Source organism: Netta rufina, assembly GCF_964035555.1.
Source record: "Netta rufina genome assembly, chromosome: 15".
NCBI lineage: Eukaryota > Metazoa > Chordata > Aves > Anseriformes > Anatidae > Netta > Netta rufina.
In genome coordinates this window covers 14,082,211-14,107,287 of record NC_140138.1, presented here as the reverse complement: position 1 = coordinate 14,107,287, position 25,077 = coordinate 14,082,211, and the positions used below count along the sequence as shown (strand labels likewise).

Below are 25,077 nucleotides of genomic sequence, written 5' to 3'. Positions count from 1 at the left end.
TGCAGGATAGAAACATCACTTGTGAATGTTTTACCTCGTGCAAATCAAATCAAGTGATGTACATGAAGAATAAACACGTTTAGAAGAAAGACAAATGAATGAATAGAGTATCTTGACTAGCAATTAGTTTCTGTGCCCAAGTACCATCAGTGCAAAATTGATGAGCAAGGTAACCTTTGGCTGCACTTTAGCAAGTTCTTTATTAGTTTTCTGGCTTTTCTTTTCAAATACTTTATTTCTTCATAGACGCGCTGAGAAAAAACGATCCATCCTTCTTGCACTACCAATGTAAGCCACAGTAGAACTCTACTGCGCTATCACCATACGTTCTTCTAGCAAGAAATGGTACATTTTTTCCAGGCATGCCTTCAAACGAGGGAAGAAAAAGGAGGAAAAAGTTTTCTTTCCTTTTTTTTTTTTTTTTTTTTTTTTTTCACAGATTAGGAAACCAAGCCACTCACAGATTGAATAACTGAAGGTCACCCTGAAGGTCGATGGTTTTGAATTGAATCAGTTTGAATAGAAATCAGTAACAAACTTATTTGTGCCTTTGAAAATTTCCTGTTACAAGCCTAGAGGTAGAGGAGGGATATGCAGGATCCTGGGGGGAAAAAAATGGTGAGACAATTAGAGCTGTCAGATAAGGCTAGGTAGGCTATGATATTATTCATTGCTAGACTGCTCCAGTCTGTAATTGGTTGAGAGGCCTCCTTTGAACATTTGTCTGACATTAGTGCTACTCAAGGCACTGAAGTGTAAGTGCTCATCGATGGAAACGTACATGCCCTGTTTGTTAATGTTCTGCACAAGAGAATTATCTGGGAGAACTGGGAATGTTATAGATCTGTCATTCGTATACTAGCTAGAATTTAATTTAAGCTTTACTTCAGACATTTCTTTTCCACATATTTTCTTCCTCATTTCGTTTCTGTTGTATCATGTATCTCTATTTCTCATAGATTTGTGCTGCTGAGCCAAATGATAATGACAAACGCTGCAAAGGAATGCAATGGTTTTTGGCATTATTGCACTACCTGCAGTACCACTTTGAAATAAATGTCACATTTCAAGGTATGATTGAGTGACTTATCAGTTACTGAAGACCTCTAAAGGAGTGGGTCTGATATATTTCTTTAATTCCTTCAGGAAAGGCAGGTTGTAGGCAATCAACAACAGAACATTGGAGGAAGCAGAGATGCAGGATTAAGAGCAGGTCACAGTGCATGGGGTCATGAAGAGGCAGCCAACAGAACTGCAACAAGGTGGGGTGCAAGGAAAAGCAGCATCAACAAGATGTGTCTCGCCCAGTTAACTTCTAGAATGAGTTTTAAGAAGTATAAAACTTACTGGTCAACTGGAACCTGCAAATAAATATATCTTCTGGGCTATACTGGGCTGCATAGGACATCTTCTGATATTTAGGATTAAGACTGCTTAAGCGTTTAGCACATATTTGTAGCTTTACTTCAAAAGCCGGGTTTTAACATTCTTTTCAGTCTTTACTCTATAATTTTCTGCCCTCCACTCAAAAACAGCCTCAGAGAAAAAGTATGATTATATAGTAGCAGTATATTTTGAATTGTCTTCTGCTCTTGGACTCATACCAGCAGTAAAATGTACTCCGGGAGGAGAGCTGAGGAGTGCTTAATTAGAGAAAGAATGTATGACCGCTCTCTGAAAATGGGCATCTGATCTAGCCTTGGCACTGTCAGAATAATGCTGTATCAAACGGCGCTCTGCATAGCAAATCTCTGAGGTGAACTCATTATACTGCCAACAGCAGAAGTTGCCATCTTCTCAGAGAGATCAGGCATGACCAGCAGAAACAGATGCAATTTTAGTTAAATTAAAGCATGGGGCACTACTCAAATGAAAAAAAAAAGACTACATAAAACGTTACTTTCTCATTCGTTTGATCTGCTCCACACATGTACCAAAACTGCAGTTGTTGCTTTTAGTGATAAAAATAAAATGGAAGCTTACTTTGCTCCAGTGGAATGACAGAAATAGAAAATACAGAACCCTGCAATGCCATCTTTATAATCCTTTTTCAGAAGGGAAATGTACTTTAAACATTTTTTTTTTCTAAATTGAATTTTTAAAGATCCTTAGGAATAAAGAAAGGCATACATAAAAATATTTTTCCCTGGAAACCTATGTATAAAGAGAATGAAAGAATAAGCAATGCCTGCTCAGGGATCAGCTATTTTCATATATGTTTAACAGAGAAAAAATACTAAAGGAGGGAAACAATTTCCTATAACCTTGGCATCTCCTGGACTTTATGGGAAAGTCCTTTAGCATGGTGTGACAGAAGGATTCAAGTTGGAAGGGATGTCAGGAGGTCTCTGGCCAAAACTTCTGCTCAAAGCCGGGTAAGACATAAGCTCAGACCAGTTTATCCAGCCTGGTCTTGAAAAACTCTAACCTCTGTGGGCAACGTATTACAACATCTGAATGTCCTAAGTGAAAACATTTTTCCTTATATCCAGCCTGAATCGCTCTTGCTTCAGTTCACGGCTTTTGCTTCCCATCCTCCCACCACACATATTGCAAAGGGACTAGCTCCCCAAACCGAACACAGTATTCTAGATGCAGTCTAATGACTTTCAACAAGTAAAAGGGGGTAATCCCATCTGTCAATCTATTGTGCTTATTTTAATACAGGTCAGGATGCTCTTCGCCTGTTTTGTTGCCAGGGCACCCAGCTGGCTCATGTTCAGCTGCCGTCTACCAGGATCCCCAGGCTCTTTTGAGCAGAACTGCTACCAGACAGTCAGAGCCCAAATTGCATTACTGCAAAAGGTTATTCCTCCCCAGACGTGGACTTTGCCTTTGTCCTTGTTGAATTTCATAAGTTTCCTGTTGGCCCATTCCTCAGCCCATCTCAGCCCCTATGAATGGTGGCTCTACCTCGCAGCATATCAACTGTTCCCCATCCATTTTGTGCCCTTCACAAACTTGATGAGCTTGCATTCCACCACCTCCTCTAGATCACTTATAAAAGATGTTGAACATGACATATCCCATTTTAGTCCCCTCCATCTATTAGTGGCCTTCAAGCAGACTACAACCCGTTAATTATTAATCCCTAGGTTTGATCATCCAACCAGATGGACATGTACTCATGGTGATGCAGACAGATGCAATTACTTGGAAGTATCTTCCAAGGCTTCAGTTACTTGAAAATCCAACCGGCATGGCAGCATGCAAAAGGGAGGACATTTCAAGGCAATTTAATTTGGAATGAACCAGACTTAACTTCCCATTAAAATAAACGAATAAAAAAGTAATAAAATAAAACTTAAAAGCAAACCAGATCTCCTAGAATGAACTTCCAGAAAAATGTCCAAGAGCATCCCAAAACAAGCATAGCATTATCTTACAGGTAGAATACTCACATGACTTCTAGTCTAGCCATTCTGGAGTCGTTTCCTCCAAAAGAAATGACTTCACAGGTATAGTCCCCAATGTCACCTGACCACGTCTGGCTGATGAGAAGGGTTCCATCTTTCTCTACTGTGATCCTGGAACTGCTGGATGGATTTATTATGACACTGTCCTTCTTCCAAACGTACCTGAGTGTTACAACGTTTTCGTCAGTAATTGCTCAAAAGAACTTCAAAATAGATTTATCTGAATTATGCAAGAAGATACCAGCTTCCATAAACATATATTTAAAATGTCAGGCCTCTGTGGATCCTTTCAGGAACAATGCCCGTTATAAATTTTAGTTTTAGATCAGTGATTAGAATAAGTACTGTAATTACATCCAAGATACTATTTTATAATACTTTGTATTTTATATGGAAAAGATGTACTCATAAACATTCAAGTTTGCAAGTCCACCTTCACCAACAGTTTAAGTTGTAGGTAACAGCTGAGGTGTTGGCCCAGCTCTGCTAAGACTGTAATAACCTTACACTGCCAGAATCAGTAACATCTTAAAGTATTATGGCAAAGTTCACTAGAGCTCATCTGTTAAAACAAATACATACCAACACGTCACAGATCTGTGTATAGTCCCTGGTCTTACAATTAAGTATCTCTACAGAACACTTTTACATCTGTATTGCTCTTTCTGAAGTTCTTTCTGCAGTTGGCCCTTCTGGCTTCCTTCAAGCCGTCCCTTGCATTTTCTTTAATTTGTGCTGCTTTCAGACTACATAAATTTTCACGGTAAATTTATTTTAAAATGGTGAGCTTCCTCTAAGTGCTCTAGTACAAATGTTAATAGTTCAGACAAGTTCTGTTTTCCTTTATGCAGTAAAAGCAGAATATAGCCCCTAGTTATTGAGTTGTTTCCAAGAACATAGGTATCTCACATTGCTTTCATACACCCTCAACGTAAACACTTCTGAAATCCTATTCCTTCTCTTTGGCTTTTACTCTCATTAAGTATCAGCTTCTGACAAGTTGCTTTTATTGATAGTGTATTAACCTTGACAGTAAAATCATGGAAGGCTATATTGAAGTCATGAAGTGGAACATAGCTCATTGTAAATAATACACAAGGCTGAAAAGGAAGATGGGATTTATATGAATAATGATACAGTGTACAACCTTACAATGCAGTAATAAGGGGTCTGGTGTTGAAATCTGAGGTCCTGGAACTTTTCACCTAATGCTATTCTTATAGCTTATAAAATTAAGCTCAGATAAACCACACAAACAAGAACTGACACCACCAACCTGATTGAAATTCTAGGATCATGAGTTGCGTCACATCGCAGAGTGGCTGTAGTTCCTTTGATCACAGTGCTATCCTCAGGGGGGTGAACAATGAAAGTCCGATCTGAAAGGAACACAAGCCATAGTTCAGGTGAAATTACAGCATTTTGACTTGGATATTCACTCAGGGAGCAGGCAACTGAACATTTGTCATTCAAAGCAAGCAGGCCATTCCTCTTCAAGTCTTTGCTGTGAAGCCTCCCCTGCCTCTAATGTCATTGTGTCAAGAAGAGGTTGTACACCGTGGGGTGCAGAGAGGCAAAAGCAGCAGAAGGCATGAGTCTGAGCCAGCAGTGCTCTGAGCAGGAAGAGTGCTAAAGCTGTACTAACTCTCACTTGTCTTTGTGGTAAGTGTCTAAGGAAACTCCCTAAAGTCACAAGGCAGCAAGTATGTTTATAATGCGTTACGAATGAATCAAAACAACACAGATTTAGTTGGGAAACAAGTCACGCTATTTGGAGTGGAGAAAACAAAAACAAAGAAAATCTCTGCAAAAAAAAACAGACACTAGAAAAATACACAGAAAGAGGAAAACTTGAATGGCACACTATAAAGAGGTTAAGGGAGGAGGAGTTTCTGATAGTCTGAATTTTTCACATAAGAAAGATATTTTGTTTACTCAAATGTTTCAAAACATCTTTATTCAAGCACCTCCTGGAGACCCAGGACACAATAATTGCTGTAACTACAGCAACCTGATCAGGTGTGAAAGATGTCTATTATGCTTAGCACACAGTAGTAGCAGCAGATAGCATCATCTGAAGCAGGTAGTCAACCAAGATGAATATAGAAGATATGTGGATAATGTTAATCAGTCCCAAATCCCTACAGAGATGATCAGCATCTACTGAGATCTCATAGATGAAATCATCAGCAAAACCAAAGGCTATACCTCATAGCATGGATTTTTTGGCATTATTCCTGATGTGCCTATCTATGCCTTCCAGCTTTACAAGGGTGCTGTTGCTACATAACTGCTAGGTTGAAGTCACTTTTTCCGCCCCCCCTTCAATGCAGTACATTGAACAGGAGCTGTCTTTAATGCATATTAGAACCATTCCCTTGAGAATTAATAGGAAGGATCTCTTTTACTTGATCCATGCACCTGGATGTCAATCAGTTTATAACATCTGCATAAATCTACTGACTTTATATTGTCATTGAGGTATAAATATGATAGTCATATGACACAAGAACATTAGGTTTACTGCCAGCACTGCTTTCACGTATTGCCAAGTTCAAAAGGCAAAATGTTGCTGATGTAATTTGTACTTTTTTGGCATTAACAGATGTCAAATACATACTGCACATCAGCAGCATAATCAGTCTCACAGTTACAGTTCAAGTATAGGAGAAGAGTGAGAGCCACAATACTTTTGTATTTATCATCTTCATTGTTTTTAATTACTCTTAGCTCCAGCTCAGGGATTATTATTTCCTATCATTACTAGCAGAAAAACACATTGCACTTTAACTCTTCAGCTGCTGGTTTGGATCAGTCACACAGAACTTGTATTTCACCTTGCACTTAGACGTAACACAGGTAAACCTAATGAATCTGGTTTCTTACCAGAGAGATAGATAATAGAGATCAAGGGCAAACAATAAAAGATGGAATTTCATGGGCTGCCATGCCATTTTATGGCTGTGCCATGCCAATCTGTAGTATGAGACAGTAGCAGAAGTCTGCTGTACTTTGCTTTGGCTTCCAACAACGCCCAGAATCACGAAGAACTACAGTTATAAGAAACAGCACATCTACTGAACCTGTGCCCACAGCCTTAGTAACACCATAAGCTGTTCTATACTGCCCGCAGACTCCTGGAGGCAGAAAGAAACTGCAAGTAGCCTAATCTGCAAGGTAAAACGGCTGATTTGCAATGCAGGCCAATGCAAGATTCACCAATGAAAAACCTGAGTAAAACTGTAACTATAATTTAGATGCTCTATTTAAACACACTTTCTTTCACAAACTGTATCAGATCATATACATGATTTTACAAACAAAAAGAGTACTTGTGATAGGTTTCCTACAATAAATACATTATTACTATTAAATTGTACAAGTATCCCTATTAACTAGAAAAGCATAATTGTGAAATTTTCCTGGGCATACACCAAAAACTGGTTAGTACTTGATTAAAGTTAGACTTTAAACAAAGCATTGTCCTTACTCCACACTGTCAGCGTCACAAAAGCATTCAGAGATCCCTCAGAGTTGACTGCAAAGCAAGTATAATTGCCAGCATCGTGAAGGAAAACTGGTGTTATCTGGAGCCCTCCAGATTCAAGAAGAATGAACCGAGGAATCTGAACTGAGCCACTGGCTAAGATCTGGTTTCCTGAAACACAGAAGGGAAAAAAAGCATGATTACTGTCACGTAGACTGCTTGGATTAAGTACTGTAAATTCTAGCTCTTCCAAAACACTGTGATAACCCATCCAGGTCACTGGCTCACAGCAGGATCACCACAAACCCTCTGCTCACAAAACTAAAGAAATAAAGATATGTTAAATGGATCTACAAACCCTTAGGAATAGGAATGGACAAGAAAACAAGGATTACAACTGTTCCATGACAAGATAGTAACTGGCTACCTTTCTTCCAGGATATGGCAGGTTTTGGAGCCCCTGAAACTTCACAGGTCAGCACTGCAGTCATCCCCTCAGTAACAGTGGTATCCTCTGGAGGCTGTATAAATGCTGGCTTAATGTCTAGAATCAAAAATTTAAAAAACTCAATGGATCAGCTATCAGAGAGATCCCTTACCTATTATCACGGACTGCTTTAAATCCACTTTTATAGAGCTGATCATGGAGAAGGACATGACAATAATACATGAAAACCTCTCAGCAGTGACTGTAACCTTTCATTATTCACCTCCTAGGAATTATCTAATTCAGTTTATTACCTACCTGGAAAATAAAAATCTATCAGTGTGTACACGTGTACAAGTAAGATGGCTTACAGATAAAGGCAGATAAAGCTCAAAATGAGTGTTTGGGGGGAAGTTGGGAAATCTAGATAAACAAAACTATTTTCTTTCATCTTCATAACAGAGTTCTTTAAGATGAAAAGCAACTTGAGAAAGGCATTAACTTTGAAACTTAAATGTCAGCCAAAAGAATTTAGAACCTGAGTCTCATCCAAGACATTTTCCAAGATTTTTTCTCTCTTATTTTCCCCCAGTTGCATTTTACTACATTTTTTGCTGCAGTTTCCTAGATATATATTGAACTGGGGCTGATGTAGTTTCTGAAGGCTGCAGAAATTCTGGTCAGTATGTGTAAACTACTCTTGGGCTAAAAATCAGCCTCCTGAAGAGGCGTTAAAATATTATGGATATGCCTGTTAATAATTGCTTTTAAAAGAGACTACTAGGACTTGTAATTCTTCCATAGAGAAGAATGTATGTCATTAACAAATTACTTAGTCAGACTTTTTGGCCAAAAAACAAAAAAGACATTTAACTTGAATTTACTTTGTTTTTCCTGCTAAATGTAGTTGTAGACAAAAGGCAGAGAAAATGATACCATGCACAATCATGGAGCATTAGCTCCAATTCAGAACAGAATTACACGATAGGAGTACTGAATAATTTAAGTATAAAGGAGAACAGAAAATATTTTACAATTAACCTTTCTTTTTCTTGTCTTAGTTTTCATTTTTTCAGCGTGAAATAAGAGAGCTCACCTCAAGCCCCTAATGTCAAAGATAGATTTTCTACAGGCTTCAGCAAATTGTTTTCAGACCATACAGAGAATCTGGGGGTATCTTACAGACAGGACAGCTACACTTTATAAAAAATGAAGGTTCTGGGAGCCGAACTACACAAGCACAGAGAAATCTGACGGATGTAGGCTCAACAGAAATGACAACACAGCTCATCAATCTCTATCACAGCTCCTTACTCACTAGTCACATCCAGGTAGGTGTACGTCTGTATCTCCCCGCCTTTATTACTAGCAAAACACTGGAAGATTCCAGCATCCTGAGGATGCAGAGCCTGGATCCGCAGCCCGCCACTCAGCAGGACTTTGTAGCGTGGGTTTTGCAGCTTGCTGAGAGGAACAGAGTCCTTATACCAGATGAGGGAGGGAATGGGAACTCCTGTTAAAAAAAAAATAAAAATAAAAACTTGCTATTAGTCTTTGCACAACATGCTTTAGATAGTGGAAACACGCAATGCTCTTATGGTCATATCCCTGGTATCCCTTCCTTCCACACTACTTATTTATATTTCTACAAGCTGCTTTTGATAAATGGGAGGCTGCATCTTACATTATCAATGGTAATAATACACTGCAGAACATATGGGAATAAAACCAGCAAACAGTGAAAGGGGGAATGTTGAGAAAACATGTTATCAAATTACTTCCTTCACCCAATCATATTTCATGCTACTACAAAATAAGATTTATAGCAATTTCACATTGAAAGCCAGAATCAGGCTACTTAAACAGCAGCAGTGTGGCAATGCAGCAAGTCTGTAAGACTGTTCCATCCCAAATAAGATTTTTCTGTGCTACTGTAGCTAAGATGTCAAAATAAAAAGGAAATGGCAAATTACACACAAGCAATGAAATGCTCACATGACTGTACTCGAGTTCTAATTCGGCAGCTTATTTTGAGTTAATGTGCAAGCAGCATGTTGCCACAATGAGATAACTTTAAATTATTATTTTTATTCACTTTCAAGCTTCACCTGTTATTTGAAGAATACAGACATTAGGAGAAAAAAAATAAAACTGCCCTAAACATAACTTACAATCCCATTTCCTTTTTTTTTCCTTCATGTGCATAAACACTGACACACTTATTTCAGTTTTGCTGCAACCATTTCCCAGTCAGCAGCAATGAAGCAGCTGTAAATTCAATATTTACAAACAGTGTAGGATTCTTTCCTTCAGGAGATGTCAGGGGCCTAGAACAGCTGTACACAAATGTTCCTATCACACTCTTCCTATCAGAAACTGTTTTGCCTTTAAATCCCAGAAATCCCCAACTGATCAAATGCTAAGAGCCCTCGAGAGAGAACTGAAGTGAAGCAGATATTTTATTATGTGATTGGATAATCATAGGATCAGAAGGGTATCAAACTGATTTAAGTTACCTCAGCCCAAAACATAACATTATTTTCGTAATCAGTACCTTTTTCTCAAAAAGTATCACTGAAAACCTGGGTGCTTCACATCCCCTTGCTGCATGCATCACACTGGAACCACAGAGTTAAATTCACAGGTGAATGAAGTTTGCCCAAGCAGAAAAATACTGAGTATCACAGAAGCATTAAGGAAGGGATGTCACTGATGAATTGAGCATGTGCCGACCATGAATTTCTCTGTAATGCTGGCAATGACTTAAGATCCTCCTAGGGAAAGCACTACGGAGGATCCATATTATCATTTAAAAATCCCAAAGTTAAATACTGCTGTATTCTACTTCCATTCATATCTCCTTTCAATACATGTATTCTCTTGCTACAGACAAAAGCTGTACTAGCTCTCAGAAAAAATGTACAAACAATGTAAGGAATGATTGAAAAACAACATTCAATTGCTGCTGTTATTTTTATAAACATGTATCATTTACTACAATCACATCTGATGCTTTTGTTCTGCTGATAAAATAAAATGTACTCATAATCTAGGAGGTAATCATCTCAGAAGAAATCCACTATGTAGAGTGCATTGTCTGATAAAGAATAGATGCAGTGTAGTAGCTTGCAATAGACATAATTTAAACTTCCCACAACAGCCCATATACAGAATTAGCGTAAACCTCAATGTTCAGAACTCTCGGTGAGAGTGCTATTCATCTCTTGAAAATCCTCCTGGGCAAATACAAATTATCACCGAGTAATGAAGAAACAGATGATGCAAAATGGAATAGTTCTCCTGATGCAGAGAAGCCTGGAAATGATTTCAAGTTTAAATAATAGCAAGTCCATTTTCCCACACATTAGACTTGATGGGCACCTAGGAAATAACGAAATCCTGCATTCGATACACTCGAACCTTTAACACTGGTGTCATTCCATAAATCCCATTCTACTAACAGTATTAGCAAACCTTCTAATCCTACAATCACTGTGAGATACACCGTCCTATCACCACCTCAGCTGACAAACTGAATATTACCATCTCTATTTTTCTACATTTCGGTTACGGATATCTTCCTCTACTCAAAGTTATGAGTCTGAATAATAGGATCTTATCTAGGCATTCTGATGCCTGTCAGCAGCATTCATTTGGGCTTTAGTGATCTTCCCAGAGAGATTTGTCTTCCAAGTTCTACACATTTTCTTTTATCATTTTGCTACCTCTTTAGCTATAAAAATGGTTAAAAACAGCTTCCTTTCTTCTCTGCTTCTCCTACAGCATAGTCTTTCCTCCCTGCCACCCTCCATGAAATTTTGTTTCTTTTCCTCTCTAAAAATTCAGCTGAAAAAAATAATAAAAAGAAGAAAACATTTTAAAGACATTTTGGACTATGCCCTTCCCAGCAGTACCATTTTGTTTGAGAGATTACAGAGCAGCCTAAAAGACCAGTAATATTAAGTAAAACAAGCTTAATTCTCAGCATGTATATAAAGTGCACTTCATTGTTTCAAAGACAGGCTGACAAATCAATCCAGTATTATGGAGGAGAAGGGAAAGTAGGAGACTGAGTCTCTGGTCCTGCCTTTTCCACTTTCTCTGTAACCTTGGGCAAATGATTTATGCAATCTGAGGCTCAGTTTCCCCATCTGTGAAACAGATGCTTGACTCTTTGCCAAATTTAACTTATTTAAGAACCCGGATAACAGACTCTCAATATTCACTGTGTCATTTTTGTTATTTATTTTTATAGCTTTCTCTAGCTCCCAGTGGACTACTGGGGAGTCCCAAAAGCATCTTTCCACCTACTTGTCTAAACAGGTAGAACTAAAGTCCAATTAACTGCGCTCCCCAGACACCACCACCATTGCCTGCAGCCCTAAACTTTCTATAAGCAAATAAAGAAAAAGCATTTAAAGGAAACCCATTGAAAATGCACGCAGCACCAGCAACTGCTGAAAGATATACAGCAGAGCACAGTTACTGTGCAGTCTGATACATTGAAACTCCATTACAGGGAAGTATAAAGCTAGTCTGTGCAAGTTGCAATTTTATTTACAGTTAATCTCTCCTTATACTGTGAAATTAATCTGTCTCTCACACATTCAAAGTGCACAAAGCCTGAGCAAATGGGCTTTGTGCACAGAACTTGATGGGGCTGGGGAAATCCAATCTGTCTTCCTATTTGCAGTGAAGGTGCAAGGCAGCTTTGTGGTTCCCCTCGTGCTTTATTCCAGCTCCTAGCTTGCAGCAGAGAGACAGCAACCTTCATTTACCCTCTTTTTAAAGGCTGGTGATTGCTAGGTCTGTGTAATAATGGATTAGAAGGCCTCTATGTTTAATACTGTATATAAGAGCAAGTACCTGCCCCTCACAAGTCTGGGTTACAGACACTCAGCAAAATAATCCACGTGAAGATAGGTTTTCCATGCTCCTGCACCGCATTCTTCAACAAATCAGACATGCACTAGAAGAGTTCAGCAGAAATAAATTATTTGGTCGAGTCATGGTTCCCATATCTCCAATAAGACCTCATCTTGTGAGAATGATTATGAGTTCCCTATTAATCCCCTTGGAAGCTAAACTGCTCAAAGGAAGAGTTAGGATAGAAGTTAGAGTTTAAAAGTCAACCTCTTCTCTTCCTGACTCCTCTAGGATTTCTTTACAAATACACAAAAAACATCTGAGACAGCAGATTATTTTTTCAGTAACAGCAGTGAGACAGTTCAGAGATTTGTCAAATAGATTGAAACATTTTCCAAAAATCTCAGAATGTTTTTTAAAATTCAATTTTTCTAATGACATAACACTTAAATTCTGTTACCTAAAAATCTCTGATAAAAAAATGCCTATATGTTTGCAATTGCACATAGTAAAACAAAAACTTGGTGGTACATGGCCAGAATAAAGATCTATCTAGTCACATTTCCTCCCTTTGAAATTGTCTTGTCCTTGCTGCTCAAGGCACAAAGCACAAGAACAGCCCAATGACAGAACACTATTTACAACTTCTCAACTCCATTAATCTGTGCTTTAGCCATTTCCTGAGCTACGTGTTGCATACACACAGCTGTGTTTAATAGTTCATACAGGATTCTTCTTCCATAAATATGCTTAATATTGTTTTTCTAAATAATATAATCTCTATTTCTGATCTTAACAACTGCCTGGGCCCATGACATCCACAGTTTTATGTTTTCTAAAAAAGTACTACCTTTGTTTTTTTTTTACAATTCCTACCTGAAAACTTATTTTGGTGCCTCTTCTGCTTCTTGCACTAAGCAATACAGAATCATCTATTCACCTTTCTACATGGCAACAGCCCTTGGGTCATCTCTTTCACAAAGTGTTCCACTCAGTTTAATTTTTCAGTATTCAAAAACCATGGTAGACCTCTAATTATAATAAATCCTACTTTTTGGTACATTTTCTAGTTTTCCTATATCCCTTTCTATAGTAGAACAATTAGAATTGTGAAAAGGTTTTGAGATGGGGGTGTCAAGCATTTATACAGTGGCATTCTTTTATTTATTCTATTCCTTTCTACCCACTACCTAGCATTTTGAACCACTGCTTGGCATGGAACTGAGGTTTTCAGAAGACATGGCTTTTCTGCAAAGTAATAGGTAATTTCATCTCTGTCAATAATTTCATGTGCCAGTTTACTGTCCAGTCAGTTCAAATCATCAAAATCCTCTGACTCTTCAGTGGTTATTTTTGATCTTGATTATCTTGGGTAATTTTATATAATCAGCAAATATTATCACCTTACCATTCACTCTCTTTTCCAGGGCATTTACAAGTACATTCCACATCACAGACTCCTGGGGAACTCCACTGACAGCAGGTCCCAGCTTTGAGAACTGAGGATTTGTTCTCTTTAAAAAGCTATTAATTCACAACAAGACCTTGTCTCTTATAACCTGATAGCTTCGTTTCTACAAGAGCCTTTGGTAAGAGACCTCATCAAAGGCTTTTGAAATTCCAAATCAACCAGAGCATCCTCACACACGCTTGCTGATTGTGCTAACATGTTTGCTAAGCTTCTCTCTAGAAAAGCACTGTTGACTCTCCCCTACATGAAGCAAAAAGTACTGAAATCACGATGCAAATAAAATCAACGTGAAAGATAGAATATCTGTATTGGTTCTGATCTGAAGAATGAACCCATCCAAATAAGCCATACGTTTTACCTAAGGATCTCAAGGCATTTTTATGTGTACTGCCTGTTAAACTTAGTGTCAGGGAAACTGAGACATCAAAAAGTTAAGCAGCTTGCCAAAGTCATGCAGCAATTCAGTGACAGAGTCGAACCTTCTCTAATCACAACACTATGATGTCTCCTGTCTTTCTGGAGTGCTAAAATAGGATGTGCATCCATTTCTCTGGAAATAAATCTTAAACAGCAGTTTATCTTGGGTGGAATTCTAAACATCTGAAGGCTTTTATGCAATTAAGACACCTGTCAATTAAAAACTGCCTGTAAGAGTGTTCTGCAGGAAGACTATTAACTGCACTTAAAAGTCAGAGCTACTGACAGCAGCTATAGAAGTTCCGTAATTTTTTAGAAAAGAGGGCATTTGAATTGTTGAAAATATTGACTGTTTGCATTTCAAATCATGGGTTCTGAAACCATAGTCTTACTTCAGCTAATTTATTGGCTCAATACACTAATGTTTGCTATGAAGCAATTTATGGCAGATTTTCCAAAGGCAAATGCCCCCCCCCCCCCCCCCCCTTGTACCTGGATCTGGCAGAGTTAGCAATAACGCACAGACCTCAAGACATTAAAAGCTGACAAAAGATGCATTCTTCAGAACAGGATATCCATCTACCTGTCATCCGAGGTACAATACTTCTGCACACTCACCCATCGCTTGGCACAAGATGTCCACATCTTTCTCCACTTCAGCCAAAATCACGCTCTCAGGTTCAGCAGTAAAATATGGTGGTTCTTCAAAACACAGAAAACAAAGAGAAGTAAACAAAGAAACCCACAGCAAAATGAAAATAGGTATTGATTAAAGACATTCATATGATGTCTCCATAGACATTGTATTTAATGTGCTGTATTATGAACTGTCTAGCTTGTCTAAGTTTGTCTCTACTCGGAGGCTTTTTTTTTTTTTTTGGTAGTAAAAGCATCATAAAAAAGCCAACAAATTTTTGCTTTGCTGAGTATGAATTCAAAAGACTTGAGTCAATGTTCAGTAAGATTTAGCATTTTGCACTGCAAATTAATACTCAGAGCAGGGGCTACTTTTCATTTTATAGGTCTGAATCATGGAACATTTTAATTCTTCATTCAGAAAGGCCCTCTCGAGAGGTTTATAAAGGTTTATATTTACAACTTAGCATTTTATAGGATAGTTTGCTTCAGTATCTAAACTGAATTCAACCTCATGAAGGCATGAAGCATGTCAAATAAAGTGCCATAGTATGTCAGAAAGCCAACATCAGAGGATAAATGCAGTATAATTAAAAAAATTCTTCTCAACTGTTTTATTTCTTGAAAGCAAACAGATTTAATGCTTTAATTGAAGTTATAGTAATAATCATAAAAAGCCACACTTTATCGTTAGGACTAAAGAAAAGATATTAGACGTTTAATTAAACAAAGACAAGATTCCAGAAACTACAGTATTCTGTCATGTTACTTTCTTTTCTATGCAGCATAAAATTGAAGAGCATCATGTCAAAGTCCCACAGGCATTAAGGTTGCAGTAATTATCATGGTAACTAAAAACTGTCATAGTCTGTTCAATGCAATTATCATCGAATACTGTTTTTAGAAGCATTTTATTTGATTATAACTAGAATTCTATTGTAGCATACACAAACTCAGTGCTAAGTTTTAGAAAACACAGAAAAGATAAAATAAGTAGCTTGTATGAACAAGTTACTTGTATTTTCATTTCAAAGAATTCAAGGATGTTTGAAAAAATGTAGCAAGCCACAAGGTCATCTGAGCTGATTTCTCAAATCTCTTCCCCAACTGTATGTTAAAACTGGATGTGCAGTTTGTATTATTGATAGGATGTTGGTATGTTCATAAATGAAAACAAAGTCATATTATTTTACTCCACAAATACCTGCTGTATCTCCTGCCACCACCTATAGTATAGCAAGTGTTGCCATCATCATCTCAGAGTGAAACGCCAGCAGGCACACAACACTAAGCACCAGGACTGGACTGCAGAGCCCTCCCCCCCCACCCCCCAGCAGTCCTTCCCGCTAACTACAATAAAATATTTGCTTGAGTGTACAGAACTGGGGCTTCATTTGGGCACCAATGGATATTACCACTCTGTATTAATTCCAAATAAAGTCAATCAATATTAGTCTTCAAAATCCTGTGCTGAGGAGAATGTGAGGTTGCAAAATAGCTTGGAATATTAATTTACCCAGCAAAACCAATAAAACAAGCTACATGATTTATTATATTCTAATAATATACATGTGTTAACATTATTGATCCTCGCTGCCTAAATATAACGCTATTAATAAACATGCATAAGTTGTGATTTATTGCATATGATCTCATGCATTAATCTAAACAACAAATTGAAAAGCTGAACATTTAATTGAAATTCTCTGACGGCACACAGCGCTTGACATGTTTGATCATCAAAGTTGCCAAGTCCTCTACAATACGACTAAGTCCATGTTTAATTATGAATATGCTCTCCCATCTCACTGCCATCCACCAAGCTTTGTCTGAAGTTTCTGCTCTGCTTTGCAGAATTTTAACTTTTCGACTTCTGAGCTTTTAGCTTAGTCTCATTACTTATCTATATGTCTGGACGCACAGATCCACGTCCATCTGTCCATCTTTGTTAAAACAAAATTTGAGTCTTTCCTTCTGTGTCAATTTAATTTGATTGAGAGGAGAGACAGAGGGAAAAGGTGGCCAAACCAGCATCCAAAGGAGCAAGACAGCACCAAGACACACACGCCCCTACCTAGACATTCGCTTCTAACTCTGGGCTTCTACAAATGTCTCTTCAGCCAGTGAGGTTCAAGCATATTTTCCTCCTTTCAGGGAAGTCACGGAGTACACCTCTTGCACCCTCCCTTTTTATAAGGCACTCTGACCTTAACAGGCCAAGTTTTAACTTGGCAACCTTCGGCTGCCAGCTCTCAAACTTTCTCCTAGATCAGCAACATATTCACACACCAGTGATAAATCTGAAGATTTATCTTCAGCATGGGCCCGCAGTCCACCTGCAAAGCATTTAATGTGACCTCAAAGATGCCATTAGTGCCAAGACCACTTCTTATGAACTCCTGTTGCACAGTTCCTGCAGTTACACTTGGCATATTTATACAGTGTTTTCCCAGTCACTCCCCCAAAACTTTATCCTACAGTCTGTGCTCCTTCCTTTAAATCCCATACAGGCTGTTATGTTACCCTCAAAGAAATTTACTATATTAAGAGATGCTTACGTGAGCTTATCAAGCAATGAATTGCCTGACAAGGAACTTGAAGTCACTGACAACTGTCACTTAGCAAATAGGACTGTGATGTTATAAAAGGAAGATTCACGTTGGCTTTTTTGAAAGCAGAAGGAAGAAACTGAAGCAGACAAGACAGAAAAAGAGCAGGAGAAGCAGAAAGATGCAATCTAAAGGCCACAGACAGTTCCCAGAGGACTTTCAGGGTGTAGGTATGCCAACAGATATGACTTCCAGTCTTCATCAAGACCAGACCCACTTTTTCCCTTACCCTAAAGCCTGCTGAGCTCAATTCTCACAGCCACTCCAGCAGCTGGAAGCTCTGCTAAATGCTGCAATTGGCATACGAGGGGTAGAGAGGCTGAGGCAACAACTGCATGCAGAGCTCTCAGATATTATTCTTGTGAGATAAGTGCAGATACAGAAACACTTCCAGAAGCAGTTCCACAATATACTGATTGGTAACTACCTGCCGCTGCTGCCTGGAATTAAAGACAAGCCTGGATGCCAAGACAAGACTAAACTGTAAGGGAATTCTGAGAGATCTAGAATACCTTGTGGACAATAGTGCTGTTGCATCCCAAGTCTAATAGACATGGAAAATTGGTCTTGGTGATTTAAGGCACGAAAGAATCCCAGCAGTACTGCTGGGGGCATACTCTTAGGGCTATGTGTGAAATGAAGCAGTGATTGCCATGCAAGCTGGGCTACTTTTCCACAAGCTGTGTCCCTCATGTTAGCAACACAAATGCTCAAAAGGTCCTTTGCAAGCTCCAGTGTGCTTGCTTACTCTGCTGGGTAGCAAGGGTCTACGGCTTCAACAGAACCCAGGTGTAGATGAAATTAAGGCAAAACAGCTGTAGTTACACGTCATGGACCACTAAGATCTAGGCTCCCCACATTTTAGATGTGTCAGATTCATGATCTGCACATCAGGTGTGTGCCTAAAGGCCTGCAGGCCCAGCATAAATTGCTAGTGAAAAATTCCTGGGATCTGAATTTGGGTGCTACACACCAGCTGGTGAAAAACTGTCAGAAAGAGGCCATAAAAATGCTGCAGTATTTGTAGGGGTCAGATGGCATTCTGAAGGGGTATTCTGGTTGTCTGTATATATGACTCTATTACATATTTATAAGACTTGGTTTGAATCACACTGTGCAAATTTGAACATTTATTGTTGTAGACAATAATCATGTGATGAAATTTAATGTGTGTGGTGAAATTAGAATGTCTTCCAAACTATATAACATGCCAGACGCAAGCCCCCAGACACAGCAGTTTCTAGGAGCAACAGTCATCTGCTGGTACCAGGTCAAACATTTGATTTAAATTATAGAATCACAGTAGTTAGAACAGGGAAGGACCTATTACAACGAGTTCACCCTGCTGGCACTGCAGCATCCTATGCAATGAGAGGGGGTCACATCTCATATTAGACAATGAAATGGATACTATATTGTTCGGATATTGTTTTGGTGTTTGAGTGATTTTAACTAAAAGGTCAAGAACAAGCAAAGGGGAAAAAGAATATTTGAATATAAATGCATGCTTTTAATAGTTGTCGAAGGTTTCAGGTTTTTTTTTTTTTGCACTACAGAAATCATTGAAAAGATAGCCGCTTTGCAAAGCCCCTGGGAGCCTGCAAAATTTGATACTGTTCTAACTTCCCCCACGCAGAGTTACATGGTCACTGATTTTAACATTCAAAAGATAGCAGTCAGCATCCATTACATACCCTTCAAGCTGCATTGGAGATGTGTGACCTAATCCTAGATACATACATGAAAGTCAGAAAGAACAGAGAAAGCCCCAGGGGCTCCTCCAAAGCTGAAATTCCTGCATCACTCAAATTCAGGCCTGAATATTTAAGGAGAAAATTGAGCCCTAAACATGGAAGCCTTTCTCTAACATTAGCATAAAATAATTTATTTGGGGAATATCCTATAAAGAAACTGGAACTGCGAACTTGAGAGCCGCTTGTAGGTAACCAGGTCCCTAACTCCAGACAGCAGATCAGACTGCCTGTGCTGGGAGATGAGCCACGTTATATATGCAGGTGTAACAGATTCCTTGAAGGAGGATTTTTCTTTGCACGAATATCATGTTAAAACAGAAACAGATAAAAAGGTACTCCTTGTTTCTTGCTTTCTGCACTGCATTCTCTCAATCATGGAAAATCCTGTTGAAGGAGCAACTATTTTAAAAAACAGATACAATTATTACATCTGGGGATCTACGGGGCATGACTAACTCCCCTACCGTTAGCTGCTGTCTGTGCATTGAAAAATCTCGTAACAGCCCAGGAAACACACCTCCTGTCTGCAGAACTGACAGAAAGGGGAATTTCTCATGAATGTCACAGCCAGAACTGAAGTTCCAAAAAGTCCCCTTGTGGGATAGACCCCATGGGCATTTGGGCCCAACATGCAGGGAGACCTCTGTGGTGCACCACACCAAAAAATTGACAACTCAAGTCTAGACGTGTCCAAAGAGACTTTATATTTTAAGTTTTCCTGAAAACTCTTTTTCTTATGTGCCATACAGGAGCACAACCATTGTGGCCTTTTCTTAAGCACAATGTATGAGCACAAACATCATGGAAAAATTCTTCACTCTGCTTTCAAGACATGGTTTGTAGTGTTTCTAAGTTTCCAAACAAGAACCACAAGAGCTATTGGGTCCAGAGAACTGAGCACAAAGTTTTGAGGTGGCTAGCAGTCAACGTTGCAAGTTCAGTTCAAATTCACAAACAAGAGCAAGCCACAAAGAAGGCCCTTCTGCATCTCCAGGCTTGCTCCTGGAGAAGTACAGTGAAGGAGGAATATCCCCACAGTTCCTCTCATAGTCCAGCCAGGTGGGCTCTCCATGCTAACGTTATAACATTTCTGCTGTATTCCTGAATCCCAGAGCCCTGTGAAGCGGTATCCTTCCCATTTGGTGAAAACCAGGGTAGCCTTTAAAAAAGAGAGACACCTATTACGCTCCCCTATTGTCCTATTTTCAGAAAGTCACATACCCAGCTGAGATACAAAATTCTCTCTTGAAAACACCAAGATGAGAATAATATATCTACTAATACAGTTCTTTCAGGCACAAAACTGCTCCAAAAAGAAGGAAAATGCTCAACTGTGATTCCACTTCATTCCAACAGTCCTTTGGATAGGCCAACAGGGCTTCAACACTCAGTTCTGGGCAATACTTCATCATACAAAGCCATTCCTTCTCCTTGTTTTCTTCCTCATTTTATTTTGATTTTACTTTCTGACTGCATCTGACTTAAAGAGCAGTATAGTTTTCATGTAGTGGAAGGGATTCATTTCTTGTTCTCTTAAGCTCCGAAAATTCATAATTTCCCAAAGAACAATCACTTAAAAAATGATGATTGCAATTTGTCGCTAACAGAACTTGCAGAACCAGAGCAAAAGAATTTAAAATTCGTTCAGTCTCCAAATTGGTTTGCTCATGAGAGGACTCCTTAAATTACTTAATCTTCAAACTGTTAGTGATAAAACAAATGTGCTCTTATCTAATCTGCAACAAATCTTCCCCAAACTGTTACTCTGCCAACTAAGGAACATGCTACCCTTTAAAAATTTATAACAACTGCAGCTAATAAAACCAGAGTTTGGAACCACCTCAGTTTATCTTTGCTGGAACAATATGAAGATGTCAGAAAGCTTTCTGCCACATCCAGAAGAAAATTGCAGTGCAGCACAAGACTACAGGATATTCTTCTTGCTCATGCAGTATTATTCTACTGCATTAGATATTCAGAATTTTTCAAATGCTAGTGTGATTTTAATTTAAAAAACTAAGATGTACTCTCAGAAGTAATACTGTAGGTCACAAATAATAATTTGAACTGAGTGCATGCCTTTGTACTAAATTCCACTGCCTTTTAATAAAGCTCTTGTCACCATCTGGGTACACACTCAAATTATGTTATTTCCTTTAGTTAGAAAAGTCAAGGACTGATATATTTGTAAAATAAATAATAAAATCCATGATTAACTCAATATCTGTGATAGCTTTGATGCATCTTTTTATTACTACCTCTTTTCCACCTGTTAATAGCAATATTTTTTTCTATCAATCCACAAAAGCTCCTATTACCATACTATTGAGTGTCTCTATTTGATTTACCCAAATCGTTTTGAAAACAAACCTCTTCTATTAACACAAATTCATTTTTCTGTTAGTCAAGACCCTTATTTAGTCCATGCTGTATTATTCTGCAGAGAACAGCTCATTATCAGGTCACCATCAACATGTACACACTGTAAGTATTGTATGCATGCAAATGGACAAGCATACTTGAGTCTCTGTGAGTACTACTCCAACAGACTACAAGGGACATACTACAAAAAATCCTTAGGTTTGATTCTCATCTGTACTTTCCCCTAGAACCCATTCCTTGACTAATTAAACAATGCCTGAATCCATTCAAGAATTCTAAGGCTGAATATAAGTTATGCCATTAACTATTAATCCTATGATTTGGCTTCCTGTTTTGAATTAGATCCATCCTGCAGCTTGAGAAACTTATAAATAAATCTATCAGGCCTTGCTGACACATTGAGTAAACACCTGCAACTGAAGTGTCTTGTTCCATCAGAAGGAAATAAAAGTAATGGGTAACCAATTTGTTTCTGCTTTCTTTCATCTGCTTGTTCTTATCTACAGGCCTTTTCATAACTTCATTCCCTGACAGCCCCCTAAAACTGGATAAGAAATAAATAAAACATCTAAAAATAAGAGAAGAGATAAGCTACTAAATAAAGGCAGCAATGCTATTTTAATATCATTTCCCAGTGATCGCTCCTCAGTTTTATTGTAACTGTATTTAAGAATCTTTTACCTTAACTGAGAGGCTGCTTTAAGTATTGTATTAGGCTGGATCTGCCACCACAGCAGCAAAATTAAACTAGTTACAATAAAATCTTATGAATAAAGGAGAGTTTAAACCAAAACCATAAATCAGTGAAATCCATCTCTGCTCCTTAACGGGTAGGAAAGCTGTGAGGTAATTCTAAGAAAAGAAGTATAAAGAAAAAGACTGGAACTAAACTTCATCCAGTAGGTAATAAATACAATGGAGACACAATGCTACAGATGAACCTGGAGCACAGCTTTGTAGAGAGAAGAGCTGTTTTCTCATTTAGCATGAACTACTTTAAATTACTTTAGTAGAATACAGCCCATACAGTGGAGTCTTTAAAATTGTATTTTCTGAAGTCTGAAAGAGTGTAAAGAATTGTTGTGATGAATTCTCACTGCAAGGCACTACAGAAATTCATGTTCATGAATTCTGATCACTGAGACCTGTATCATTGCCAAAGCAATACCCTGTCCAGGACATTCGCAGTTGCTACTGGGACTATTATATAAAAGCTAGACTTGACACAATCAGCTCTGGCTTATTGTTCTAAAACATTTCCTTTATCCTAAAAATACCAAGCAAACCTCTGTGCAGTGTCCAGTGAGCTCATTTGTGCTGTAATATCAGAACATGACAGACGTGGTAGCTAGGTTTTCAAACGACAACCCCCCTGCTACAGCAAAATTCCAGCAGGGAGGTGATAGTGGAAAAAGGCCAGCCCCTCCATCAAGAAAGGGCTGAAAAGCACTAATGTTCCTTTAAAACCTTTAAGTCCAAAGCTTCTCTTGGAGTTGGAGGTCAGGCATGTAGCATTCATTTTAATGTTATTTTCTTCTCCCTTTTCTTCCCTCAGTAAAGACGTCTGCCTGCCTGTGAGCTCAGGAATGTCCTTGGCCCCCTGACTGGCACTTGCAACAGACGATGCACAGAAGTGCACCTAAAAGGCTTCTTTCAGAAATACTGGCACTTGACATATTAGAACTAGATGTAAGCAAGCCAGGAGTTAATCAGGGTTTAATGCAGCTAAAAGCCGAGATGGGGAAGCTACACAATAAGGATTTTACTACTGTTTCCCCAACTTCTGATTAAATGTATAGTTTCAGAAGAGATTCAGAATCAGATCAGTGTTTAAAAGTATCTATTTGATGAATTTATATTCATGGGGAAGAACTGCTGGATTAATTTGGAAGATAACCCCCTTCCACCTCTTTTGTTTTGTTCTCTGAAGAGAGGTTCAAATGTAAGGTCAATGAAATATTAAAATATCAATTTTATTTCCTACTATACCTCAGTCCAGAGCCTATTTTACTAAAAAATGCAGTGCATTGAGAATTACCTATTATAGAAAGGAAGGCACTTGCTCTCGCTGGTTCCTCTGTGCTGTCTCTCAATTTCGCTTCACAGAAGTACATCCCAACATCAGCGGAGGTTGGGTTGGTGATAGTGAGTCGTCTCCCAAAACTGCTAATTCCACTGGTTATTTTTATTCCATTTCTCTTCCAAGTCATGCTTAGTTTCTCAATGGGTCTACCAAGGTTTAAAAATAAATAAATAAATAAATAAATAAATAAATAAATAAATAAATAAATAAATATAAAACATCTTACAGAATAATCTTTTCTATAGCTACATACAGATTATAAAAACTTCCTTTATGCCCTATTCATCTATTAGCTGAATATCTAATATCTAATCTAGCTTTATCCCCTATTAGCTACTCAGAAATAAACGTGTATGTAACTTCCACACACTACTCAAGTAGCATAATGCGAGTACACCTAATTGATATGGCAATGGAAGTTAAGTACTAATAATTTGATTTCTCTAAGCAAAAGGAGTAAATACTGTTATGGGAATCAGCTGCATGGGAAGTGCTTTCATTATAACTCAATTAGCAAGAAAATATTAACCATATCAAGAACATCTCTGCCCTCAGAGGATAAAGCAAATCAGTTGGTCTCCTATCATGTGAGGACCTCAACTATTCACTTCCTCCAGAATTCAGTGCTGTGGAAGGCTAACTAGACGGAAACAGCCACATACACAGAACAAATGCTGTGAACCCTGTTACGGTGCATGATGAACAGTTGAGCAATAATCACTGTAAACTAACATCTGTAAGAAATTACTCCATAGGAGAGCCTCCCTAATTTATTTACTTGGAAACACAGACTGTTAATTTAAACAGTATCACCTTCCGTGTCAGTACGCAATACAGCTGAAATATTATTAAACCTTAACATAATTATTTCCTTAAGATAACGTTTGCTGCTTAAACAACTATACTTCTTTACTGTGTATGTAACAGGTAGAAAAGTAACTCACTCTATATCCTTATTTTACCAAAAAAAATCAATGCTTAATTCAGTAATGTTGGACAAATACGATTATTCGTAAGGTTACTTTGAAGAGCAAGCGACATGCTGCATGCGGCTTCAGTCGTTAAAATAACAAAAAATGAAAAGAACTTCCTATGTCCTTTCCAATAAAGGACAGGCCATTAAAATTAGTTGCTTATAACCCCACTGCTTTTACAGTACCTTGCATTGGCCACACATTCCAGGGTAATTTCACTGCTCCCTGCTATGACGCTAGTATTTTGTGGAGGGATTACAATGACAGGAGCCATGGTGTCAGACAGGTCTACGGCATCTGCACGGGCAGAAAAGAAATATAGTTGTGAATACTCTATACATCTGCAAACAGCAAGGACTGAAACATTTCAGGTAAAGGATCTTGTCAAGTGACACAGCTGCAAATTTCACTCTTCAGCCTCAGCACCCCCTTTTAATCTCCTCATTAAAGGGAGATCTTCATCATGACCATTTCTGATGGCTTTCATTATACTGTACAAACACACTGTTTCAATACACCCAGCTTGGCATCATTCAAAACACACACAGCTCACCA

At 38.3% G+C, this 25,077-nt stretch overlaps 1 protein-coding gene across 1 annotated transcript in view; it reads right to left on the bottom strand.

Moving 5' to 3' along the window:
- The window catches only part of SDK1 (sidekick cell adhesion molecule 1), a gene marked incomplete at its 5' end in the record, with an annotated part of 391,349 nt that overhangs the window by 126,846 nt on the left and 239,426 nt on the right, over positions 1-25,077 (bottom strand). The window contains 8 exons of the mRNA XM_084295713.1: positions 3,402-3,578; positions 4,693-4,795; positions 6,907-7,074; positions 7,331-7,447; positions 8,649-8,843; positions 14,703-14,786; positions 23,504-23,694; positions 24,708-24,819. Coding sequence (XP_084151839.1) covers positions 3,402-3,578; positions 4,693-4,795; positions 6,907-7,074; positions 7,331-7,447; positions 8,649-8,843; positions 14,703-14,786; positions 23,504-23,694; positions 24,708-24,819 — 1,147 coding nt within the window. The remainder of the gene's footprint in view (positions 1-3,401; positions 3,579-4,692; positions 4,796-6,906; positions 7,075-7,330; positions 7,448-8,648; positions 8,844-14,702; positions 14,787-23,503; positions 23,695-24,707; positions 24,820-25,077) is intronic.